Below are 12,091 nucleotides of genomic sequence, written 5' to 3'. Positions count from 1 at the left end.
GGTGAGGTAGTGTGTGTGAGCAAAAATTTTGACGCAGCCCGAAGGGATTTCTCCCCGTCCTCTCCTTTATATGGGGGGACGGAGAGGGGGGGTCGCCAATTTAATGAAGCGGCCTTGCTGTGGATGTACTGTGTCCTGCGTCACTGCTTCTGACCCAGGGCAGTGGACAGGGTGCAGGGATGACCCGTCATCTAGGAGGTGCTAAGATGGGAGGGAGGGTGGAGGGGTGTGGAGTGTTTTCGGGGATGAAATGGGTGGGAATGTTTTTGTGCCTTGTCCTTTTTGGCTACCCCCCTGGTAAGAGGGAAAAAAGCCTTGGTATATGTATGTAATTTACATGTTAGAATGACTAAAAACAAATGGGAAACAACATCATCATCATCACAACAATAATAATAGAAAGCCCTAGATCCATTTTTCAATCATAACATGATTGTACATACAGACCATTGGCTTTTTCCCCCTTACAAGGGAGGTAGCCAAAATCAAAGGCATAAATCCACTCCCACCCATTTCATCCCAACATACTCCAATCCCATTCACGACCCCCCCCCCCCTTTTTTGGGGGGCTACTTCTGGACGATAGGAACCAAGCCAAGTGTTCTCAGGAGCCAAATTATGTGACATCAGTATAACAAAGAAAGATGTCAGGAAAGACTTCTCTGAATTAAATGACTGCAAAGCTCCGGGACCTGATGGAATACTGCCATATGTACTGAAGCAGTGTGCTGATGCATTTTGTGCATCACTTAGATATACATTCAATGTACCTGAGGACTGGTGATATACCACATGACTAGAGGAAGGCCAACATTTCACCTATACACAAGAAAGGATGCAGGATGAATCCACTAAACTATTGACCAGTGTCATTGACCAGCACAGTGCCCAAAGTCATGGAAAAGATTGCCAAGGCAAGTATTGTGCAGCACCTCACAGACAATGCACTTCTAAATGATCAACAACATGGCTTTAGAAATAAAAGGAGCTGTCTGACCAATATGCTGTGTTACCTGAACAACATGGTTAATGCTGTGGATTGCAATCAGTGTGTGGATGTGAACTACCTTGACTGTGAGGAGGTGTTTGACAGAATTCCCCATGTGAGGTTGTTAGTCAAATTAGGAGCCTTAAGAGTGGAGAGCAATGTTCTGGACTGGGTCAGGAGCTTTCTCACAGACAGATTTCACCAGGTATGCATCAGGAGGGAGTGTTCGGGTTGGCTGCCAGTGCTAAGTAGAGTACCATAGGGTTAAATCCTGAAACCAGCCCTTTTCCTGGTGTATATCAATGACGTTGTTAAAAGCCTTGAGTCAACAGCCAGTTTGTCTGCAGATGATGCAAAGATATACAGAACCTTGAAGACCAAGGAAGATGCAGAGGCTTACTAACATGACATGAAACACCTGAAGGAATGGAGCAGTAAGTGACCACTTACATTTAACACAAATGTAAGATCATACATATAAGCCACAGTAACCAACAAGCACACTACCAATTGAATGATGGTATGCTGGAAAAATAAACCCAGGAAAAGGACCTTGGAATAATTGTGACCAACTACCTCAGGCCTTTGGTCCATGTAGCAACGGTAGCGGCCAAGGGGAACAGCAGAGTGGGCATCAATAGGAACTTTAGTGTGCTCACCAAGGATTTCTTCTTGCCACTCTACCTCTCTCTGGTTCGTCCCTTTCTGGACTATAGAGCCAAGGTGTGGTCTCCTTACTTAAAATGAGACATCCAGGCTCTGGACTGAGTAAAGAAGAGGGCAACAAAAATGATATTGGGCCTCACCCAGCTCCCCTATATGTTGCACTGTCTGTCTTAACTTACAGCCCCTTGAGAAGAGGAGAATGAGAGGCAACATGATCGAGACCTTCAAGCTCCTACAAGGCTACAAGGACGTTTCCTACACAAGGTTCTTCCAGCTGAACAGAAATAACCTTTGAGGCCATTCCACGAAGTTGAGTAATCTGACCAATGGAGAACCATGATGAGGGGGAACTAGTTTGGAATTCACCACCAGAGTGTGTAGTAATGGTTCCATCAATAGCAAACCTTAAGACCAGGTATGATAAGCACACAGTACTATTAGGGTACATGGATGACAGGTCATAGGGTGGGAATCACCACTTCCTATTTCCCTACTATTTTTCATGGGTAAAAATTTTCTTCAAATTACTTTTGGTAAGTGCAAAAAATACAAACAAGCCTATACATATCTATGATCACCAATGATCACAGTAGACCATTCTGAACAAGATAATTTCAAGCCAAACATAGCATATTAGAAATGCTGTTGCATGGAAGTCTGAACTACTACTTTGATGGATGGGGGGTAGTATGTGGTAAAACATACTTGTATTTCATGCCCCAATATGCTGTGGTCTGTTGAAAAGAATGGCATTCAGGAAGAGCCACCTGTACAATCAGGCACTCTTACATTATAGTGGTTGTCTAGATACAAGATCTGCTCACTCCAAACCCCTCCTCAGCTAAATGTAGGAAAATACATCACCAACAATTTCTTTTATCACAAATTATTCAATTTACCTTTATAATGGATTAACAATCTATTTGACTGAACTTAACACAGGAGTGGTGGGGATGGGGAGCAAATCATGTGGCCTGATGGGACAGTTATACAGTATGGACTGCCCAGAGGATAGGTCCAACCAACAATAGCCATGATTGGTTGGATCTATACATCTAGCTTACACCATATAGTGGTATGCAGATAATTGGATCCAACTAACCACTGCAATGATTGGTTGAACCCAGCTGCAACTACATCACTGCATAGTTGCAACTATGTTGGACACTGGGTTAGACAGTAGTTGCTTTGCCTGGCATCCTGCCAGAAGAGCACATGTTCTCCCCAAAAACCCTAGTCTCCCATGCTTCCCACATTAATGATAGTATAATGGTCTGTATCTCTAAAACAAGTGATATGTTCTAAAAATGGAAGTCACATTAATGTGAAGGACATTTCAGGAAAATAATTTGGTAAATTTTTAGAAGTGCACACCTATGTGATGTACACATATGTACCAAAGTCTTTTTCCCCCTTACAAGGGAGGTAGCCAAAAAACAAAGGCATAAAATCCACTCTGACCCATTCCATTCCCACATATTCCACTCCCATTCACCTTCCTCCCTCCCTCTTATCTTGGCTCACCCTGGATGACGGGTCATCCCTGCATCTTGCCCACTGCCCTGGTTCAGAAGCATTGTCACAAGACACAGCACATCCACACCAAGGCCACTTCATTTAATCAGTGACCCCCGCTCCCTTTCCCCTCATGCAGAAAAAGAGAGGACATGGAGAAATCCCTTCAGGTTGCGTCATTTTATTTTTCGCATATACTCCCTCACCCTCCCATCCCCAACCCACTCCCTTTCATGCATACACAACCATTCTCCATTCACTCCTATCTTCTCCCATCCTTTCTCAACAGATATTCCCCTCTTTCCCAATTCATACATCTCATCCTTGGTTGTCCCCTCATGTTCACTCCTTCCATCTCTGCTTTCCACCAATCTTTCCTCATTCATTCTTTCCATGTGTACAAACTATCTCAATACTCTTTCATCAACCCTATCTCCCAACTCCCTTTCCACCCCTCTTCTCCTCCTCACCTCCTCATTTCTCACTCTATCCAGTCTAGTAACCCTTATCATACTTCTCAGGCATCTCATCTCAAACACATTCAAACTCATTCTCTCTTCCACTCTATGTTCCATGTTTCTGCCCCATACAGTGCTGTCGGTACAATCACTGCTCCATACAATCTCCTCTTAGCATCCATTCCCAAATATCTAGTTTTCACTACACTTTTTAATCACCCAAGGCATTTACTTGCTTCTCTCAATCTACATTCTACCTCCACTCCTACCTTTCCCACCACATTCACACCCAAATACCCAAGACTACAGGTTTCCCTCACTATTCAATGGTTCGATGTCCAATATTTCATTTAAATGATCCTTTTGAATTGATATCACACATGCATTTTTCAATGTAGGCACTTGATTATACACTCTCTGGCCTAGATGCAACCATAAAAAAATAAAGGAAAGGGACCCAAACCCAGCATGAAGTGGAACAATTGCCTTCAAGGTCTACAGAAATATATTTGGGGCGAGGAGGAGGAGGAGGAGGAGGAGGAGGAGGAGGAGGAGGAGGAGGAGGAGGAGGAGGAGGAGGAGGAGGAGGAGGAGGAGGAGGAGGAGGGAGAGAAAAAAAAAAAAAAAAAAAAAAAAAAAAAAAAAGAAGAAGAAGAAGACAGGAATACAAAGCCTGAGCATGCCGACAGGAGACCTTTTGGTCCATAGCTTGGTCGGATGTGAAAAAATATATATATAATGATAAATAAAATACAAAATAAATTAAATAAATAAAATAAAAATGATAATATAACACTGGTAATAAATAAAATACATAAATGCTTATGTATAGTTAAATAACAAACAAGTAAATAGCAAATAATAATTTGACAGATAACTAATAATAAATAAAAATCAAGTAAATAAACAGACAAATAATAACAAAACAAATAATAAGAAATAAATGGCAGTTATTACAGCATCTTGCTTAGATGTTTATCTAAACGAATCTTAACCCCTTCCATACGGTGCCGCACACGTAGGCGTCATGGGGAGCGAGTGTATTCGCGAGGCTGCCATATCGGTGTCTTGATTATATTTATTGTAGTCGCCCCTCCATAATGACATTCTTTCTAATTCTTTTGTAATCGCATTTTCTATGATTATCAAAATTCACGGGTGAAGAGAGAACGATCGATATAAGCGGTGACTATATTTTATGATGCGAGTATTATTACGACACGTCGTACGGCTGGCATTGGCTGCTGCCACCGAGATCTAAGTCCATGACGCCTACGTGTGCGGCACCGTATGGAAGGGGTTAAAGCTTCGAACTGAACTACATTGCACTGCCTCTGCAGAAGTCTATTCCATTTATTAACTACCCAGTTGGCAAAGTTGTTTCTACCCACTTCCAAATTAAATCTATTTCCTGACAGTTTGAGACCATTATTTCTTGTCAGATTCTCATTCAATATAAAAATGTTGTCACTTTTGATGTCAATCCCCTTTAGAATCTTAAAGACCTGTATCAAGTCACCTCTGGGTCTAAGCTTTTGTATGGAAAATAGATTCATATGTTTTAGTCGATTTCGTATGATTTATTTTTGATATTTGGAATCAAGGATAATGTAGATGAAGGTGAAACTGGTAAAGGAGATGTGGGTTTTTGTAAGTGCATATGGGCCTGGTAGTGAGAAGAGTGTATAAGGGAGGTTTTTTGGATAGATTTAAATGAGTGCATAGAGGGAGAGGACAGAAGATAGGGGTGAATGGAGAAGGGTTGTGTATAGATGAGGCTGTGATGCATGAGGGGGAGTGGGTGGGGGATGAGGAAGTATGTATGTATGAGAAAAAAAAAAATTGATGCAGCCCGAAGGGATTTCTCCCCGTCTTCTCCTTTTCTGCATGAGGGGACGGAGGGGGGGGGGGGGTTGTCGAGTTTATGAAGCGGCCTTGTTGTGGATGTGCTGTGTCTTGCGACACTGCTTCTGACCCAGGGCAGTGGACAGGATGCAGGGATGACCTGTCATCCAGGAGGTGCCAAGATAGGAGGGAGGGAGGAGGGTGGAGGGGAGTGGAGTATATGGGAAATGAAATGGGTGGGAGGGATTTCTATGCCTTTTTCTTTTTGGCTACCCCCCGTGTAAAGGGGAAAAAGCCTTTGGTACATGTATGTATGTATGCATAGAGAGATTAGGGAGAAATGTCAATGTAATAGTATTGGGAGACCTTAACCACTTCCATATGGTGACGCCTATGTAGGTGGCATGAGGAGCAAGTGGGTACGTGATGATGCCGACGTCGCCATCTTGATTATATTTATTGTAGTCGTACTTACGTAATTTACATTCTCTCTAAACTGGCTTCATCAATTTTCTATGGTTATCAAAATACACGGGTGAAAAGGAACAAACGATTGAGCACTGACTTTATTTTTTATAATGCGATTATTATGACACAACATTGCACGTCGGGCAGCTAATGCTGCCAGACGTGCGATGTGCCCCGGAGTGAAGAGCTAAGGTAGGAAATGATCCAACTGACGGAGTGGTTGGGAAATGTGGAGTTCCAGGAAAGAATTGTAGTGGAGAGTTGATGGTGGAGATGTGTCTAGAGAGTTGATGATAGCAAATACAGTACAGTGTTTTGGAAGAAAGTCAAGCATAAGTACACATGGGAGAGGGTGGTAGATGGGTGATAGATAGAGCATTAATGTATGTATTTGGAATCAGTTTTGTGGCTTGCCATTGTACTTTTTCCAATCTGTTAACCTCTTCAGTATGGGCCTTAAATCTCGCGGGCAGCAGCCCATGCCAGCCATACGACGTGTTACAATAATACTCGCATCATAAAATATAGTCACCGCTTATATCAATCGTTCTCTCTTTCACCCGTGAATTTTGAAAACCATAGAGAATGTGATTAAGGGCAGATTAGGGAGAATGTCAAAACGCAGGGGCAACTACAATAAATATAATCAAGACGCTGATATGGCAGCGTCGCATATCCACTTGCTCCTCATGCCGCCTACGTATGCGGCACCGTATGGAAGGGGTTAATGTCTTTAATGAGATTCAGTGACCATATGGAAACAGCATATTCCAAATGTGGACGAACTAACAATTTATATAGCTTGTTAATGAGAGGTGCCAAGATAAGAGGCAGGGAAGAGGGTGGAGGGGACTTGGGTGTGATAGGGATGGAATGGGTAGGAGTGGTTTTTATGGCTTTGTTTTTTGGCTACCTCCCTTATAAGGGGGAAAAGATCCTTTGGTATACGAATGTATGTTAATGAGAGATAGACTTGTGAAGTCAAAAGATTGTGCAATCAGTCCTAGAATCTTACTTGCTTTCTCAGAGGCTGAAATACACTGATCGGACGATTTGAGATTGTTACTGATAATTACCCTGAGATCCTTTTCACTATCCACTTTTGTTAACTAATTTCCAAATAACTTGTAATCATACTGTTATTTTTGCCTATGTGCATAACCTTGCATTGTGTTAAATTTCATTAGCCACTTTTCAGACCATCGCTATAATTTATCTAAATCTTCTTGAATATCTAACTGATTTAAGTGATCATTTGTCATTCCATGCAATTTTGTATCATCAGCAAACTTGGAGACAATAGATTTTAGTTCCGTAGGCTATATCATTTATATATACTATGAATAGAAGTGGCCCAAGAACAGAACCCTAAGGAACTCCACTCGTAACATTTTTCCATCTACAAATTTTGCCATTTATAACAACTCAGTTTTTGATCATTCAACTAATTACTAGTCCAACTTAATCAGCTACCACTTACTCCGTGTGAAGCTGATTTAGTAAGTAGCCTTTCATGGGGATGGCATCAAAAGCTTTTGCAAAGTCTAATTATATTAAATTTATATTCTTTTGTCATAATTCAAGATGACTGTGTAAGTTAGTCTTGCAAGAATGTTTCCATCTGAATCCATGCTGGCTATCATTTATCACAGTTACTTTCTAAATGATGTTTGATAGCATCTCTGATTATAGTTTCCATCATTTTCCCTATGAATGAAGTCAAGCTTATAGGCCTGTAGTTATTTGGTTTCTTTTTGTCACCTTTTTTGAATATTGGAGTAATGTTAGCTAGCTTCCATTCTCTTGGGACATCTCTGTATATGATGGATTTTTTGAAAATAATTTCTAATGGAACAACAATCTCATTTTTCATTTCCTTTAAGATTCTTGGATGCCAACCGTCAGGCCCTGGTGTTTTATCATCTTTGAGTTTCTCTATACAACTTTCAATTTTTTCTTTTGTTATATTTACCATAGTAAATTCACCCTAGATTTTTCACAGGTTTCAGTTTGGAGTTCATTTTGAAGTGTTTTGTTTACGAATAATGAGATAAAATAGTTGTTTAAAATATCACACATTCCTTCATTTGAATTCTCAAATTGACTGTCAGCAGATAATAGTGGGCCAATGTGACTATAGAATTCATTGGAATTCTCTTTGGATTTATCAGCGATATTCATTTTGTATTGTCATTTTTGTTTTTTATTGTCTTTAAATCTGAATTACTACATAACTTTGATAGTCATTAGGTGCACCCGAGCACTTGTATTTCTTAAACAGGATGCAAGTATGAATCATCTTAGTAAGCATATTTTGAAATATTTCCCACATCTGATCTACAGGTCTTTCAATTAATTTTGCCTCCCAATCTGTAAGCTGAAGCTCCTAACATAATCCTATGAACTGAGCTTTACTAAAATTGGGTATTTTAGATACACAAGTATCTATTCTAAAAAAATTTAGCAGTTTGAATCTAACCATTTCCAGCTCCTTCAAACCTGCCGCTCCCTCCCACCCAGCCCTCCCTACATCAGTTGATCAGGTCCCCCCTCCGCTACCTCTCCAATCTATCCCTGGTTCTCTTCAGTCCACCTCTGCTGCCCAGGATTCATCAAACCCTACCATTTGTGATGACGAGAAGAAGGCTTCCTTGTGATTTTAGTAAGACTAGCCATGTCACCATGTGTGTGTGTCATCTTTGTTTTGATAGATGTGGAGGTTAAAGAAATTGAAGTATGATAAATTTGTCTATTCTGACCTAACCTTACCTACCTAACCTGCATTTAGTAAAGCAGTACCTGTAATTCTAGAGGTCATCAGGGTTGTTGTTGTGTACACTTCTTCAGCCTCTACATCTATCAAAGATGGCATCTCAAGCAGATGCCATAACTGTTTGTTAGTGTATCACTTTTAGCAACTATTTGTTATTAATTTCTATCAAGAAAAACATGTTACATTGATGTATTATAATTTACAAATGAATATTCAATTTTATGTAACTATTACACAGGTGTGCACTTCTTAAAAAATACCAATAATTCTAACTTAATAATTGCAATTATTCTCAAAACAGTCATTACGAACTAAATATCTGCCGTATTTAACTCTCACATTTATTTCAAACAAGTCTAAGCCTGAGGCCTAATCATGATTATCATGCTGGGAATTGAATTCATCTTCAACTTAATGAAGGCTGAAGCCAGTCTTCATATTTTAAAACCAAATGTGTGCTCCTCGGCTTACTTATAGAGTAATCTTATAGTATAACAACACATGATAACACTCGATACTTAGTAATTGCTACAAATACGACTAAACATCACGCCCTTAAAATTTTGTGGGTGTGGGCAATGACCCAGTAACTACCGCCGACCACAAACTACAAAGTCATTGGTCTATCTGTCTTCATTGTTTTTCCTGGCCTGTAAATTCACAAATACATGTGCCATATGACAATCTACCCATGTTTCGCATGCATCATAGTAAGTAATATAGTGAACAAATTTACAATTAATTTCAACCTACCCAGTGTTCAGCAACATCTTCCCGTGTCTACTGTTATGTACAAATGGCTCAAGACGAAAATTGCGTAAGGGAAATTCTTACACTGTCGTATATTGTAGTAAAAACTTTTGCGTTTAGTCTGCTTGATAAGCAATGACGGGATAGAGAAGCACAACACAGGAGGTCTAAACATAGGACGGTACAATCAACTTAGGATACAAGAAGATACAATTTCACTCAGGCTATTTGCAATATGCTTTAGAATATACTTTCACAGGACTGAATTGAGAAGAGAAAGTTTTGGAGATAATAGGGGGTACTCTAATAACCTTAGATTTGGGAGAATGCAAGAGATACGTGTGAATGCAATATAAAATGACGCCGACCAAATGGTTTCTCCTAATCTTCTTTCTTTTAGCAATAGGGAGCGAGGAGAGAGTTGTCATGTAAATGAAGCAGATGGCTCTTGTTGCATTGTTTCTGACTTGTGCAGTGGACTGGGTACAGGGATGACCCTGTCGTGGTTTGGTTCGTTATGGACAAGTCAGGGATGGAGAATGTGGACTATAACGTCTTCTTTGAGTATAATGAAAATAGTACCAGGTCAAACACGGTTATGCTCAAGAAACGAGGCCACTGGGGAACTCTGGTGAGGGCAAATTCATTTAGTGTAAGAGTGGTCAATGATTGGAATGGTCTTCCGGTGGAGGTAGTTACAGCCCCCTCCATAGGAGCCTTTAAGGACAAACTGGATCAGTTTAAAAAAAGAAAAGAAAATCTTCATCTAAAAGAAAGTAAGTGAATGAAAGGAGACATTGATGATGAAACTGCGGAAATAGAAATTGGAAAATATTTATTAATCCATATCTTACGATTGGAGTTGAGATGGGAGCTCTATAAGAAGTCTCGTAACCTCCCGTGTAATTGAAATAGGTAATAGGCTCGGAGGTCACGGGCGAGGTCTCGTTGGGAGAAGGTCCGGAGTGAGGGCCTCATCAAGCGTCGTGGCTGTGGGCGAAGGGCCACATGAGGGAATGAGGCGACTTGCTAGATGGAACTGGTCCCGAGGCGTCTTGCTGGGGAGAACTGGTCTCGAAGGCGGCTTGCTGGAGAGAACTGCTGCTCGGATTTATGCCCGGGAGAGAACTAGTGGACTAGCTAGGTAAGACCATCCGCTCGGGCGGAAATCAGAGAATTACGTGACTTGGGAAATGTGTGTATTTGTTTTTGGTGTAAACCCACCTGCTGACGTCAACGAAGAGGTCAGCCTTGTGCCAGATCGGCAGCAGCAAAGGAGAAAAGTCTCCTCGCCGCCACCGGCCGGCGAAGATTGCTGGGCGCTTGTTGAGAGCTGGAGAGGAGAGGAACGTCTGACCTCTGCGAGCGCTGACCTTTTAAAGGAGGCTGGTGGGAACCCGGACAGCTTTCCGAGTTCCTGATTGGCTGGCCGCTGGCTAGCCGGAACGTATTTGCGAAATATGCTTGCCAACTACAGCGAGTATAAAAGATAAGCTCAAGTTGTGTGACGGCGTCTGGTTTTGACCAGCGGCGCGTCACTACAACCCTGCATCCACAAGGAGCGAAGATGAAGGAGAAATGGGTGACGGATGGGAGTGGGATAGGGGGGTATGGCTACCTCACTTATATGCGTGAAGAAACCTAATAATATATACGAGTAAGTACACAGATTTGCGAATGACATCATTCTCATTTCAGAAACAGTAGACATACTAAATAGGCTGAATGATCTGAACAAGGAAAGTTAAGTGATCTGAATGTGGTACGGGTGTACAGTTGGCACCCCGGCACGGGGTCATATGTCACAATCTAGAAGGAGAGCGAATGGGGCGTTGGCTGGTGTGCGTGGCCAGTTTGTATGAGGAGAAGGCGCCAGTGATTTGAGGCGCACTAGAAGGAAAATGTAGGATTACGTGGTGATACGAGTGAAAGAGAAACTAGAGACGAGTGTCGTATTAAACGAAGAAGAACCAGGAACTAACGCGGACAAGGTAAGTGATACGTCGCTCCGATATAACAAGCTATCTAGACATGGCCGAGACGACTGGCATGAAGAAACTGTTCAAAATGAGCTATATAACTCTAAAACCGTTTGATGGGAATGGCGACGTCGCCTCGTGGCTCAAAAAGACATAATTGGTGGCCAAATTATCCGGTATCACAGACGTCGCGAGTTATATTGCCCTTAACCTAGAAGGCAATGCATTGTCCATCTACATAGAAATAAAAATTAGTGATCAAGCAGATGCAGAGAAGTTGAAAGGGAAGGAAGCGTCCGCTGAGGGTGCGTTCGAATCGTTTAATCGGCCACAAAGAATGCGCTGGGCTGGCGAACGGGTCAACGTTTTTGCCAACGAAATTAGAAGATTAGCGGCCTTGTTAACATTTAAAGACAAGGCTTAGAGCAATTAGTCAGAATGGTGTTTGTGAATGCATTCCCTGACCACGTATCACCTGGGCTACAAGAAATAGATAATGATGTGTCTGCGAGCATGGATGTGTTAATAGTCCGTGCTAGACTTCTCACAAGGACACAGAAGGGTAAGCCCTTAGTTGCCATGGCGACTGAGAAACCGCAGTAGAAGAAATATGTAGCTAGAACTTAGCTAGCGTAGGATTAGGTGGCGA

At 41.6% G+C, this 12,091-nt stretch overlaps 1 protein-coding gene across 1 annotated transcript in view; it reads right to left on the bottom strand.

Annotated features, from left to right (window-relative positions):
• Hsdl2 (Hydroxysteroid dehydrogenase like 2) overlaps positions 1-9,622 on the bottom strand; it is a 52,282-nt gene extending 42,660 nt beyond the window's left edge. The window contains exon 1 of the mRNA XM_076172932.1: positions 9,467-9,622. Coding sequence (XP_076029047.1) covers positions 9,467-9,483 — 17 coding nt within the window. The 5' untranslated portion in view covers positions 9,484-9,622. The remainder of the gene's footprint in view (positions 1-9,466) is intronic.
• Positions 9,623-12,091: the final 2,469 nt, after the last annotated feature.

The sequence above is a fragment of the Oratosquilla oratoria genome, chromosome 33, assembly GCF_046742065.1.
Source record: "Oratosquilla oratoria isolate Oo_2021 chromosome 33, ASM4674206v1, whole genome shotgun sequence".
NCBI classification, from domain to species: Eukaryota; Metazoa; Arthropoda; class Malacostraca; order Stomatopoda; family Squillidae; genus Oratosquilla; species Oratosquilla oratoria.
The sequence above is the reverse complement of the archived record's forward strand: the minus strand, read 5'-3'. Positions and strand labels throughout refer to the sequence as shown.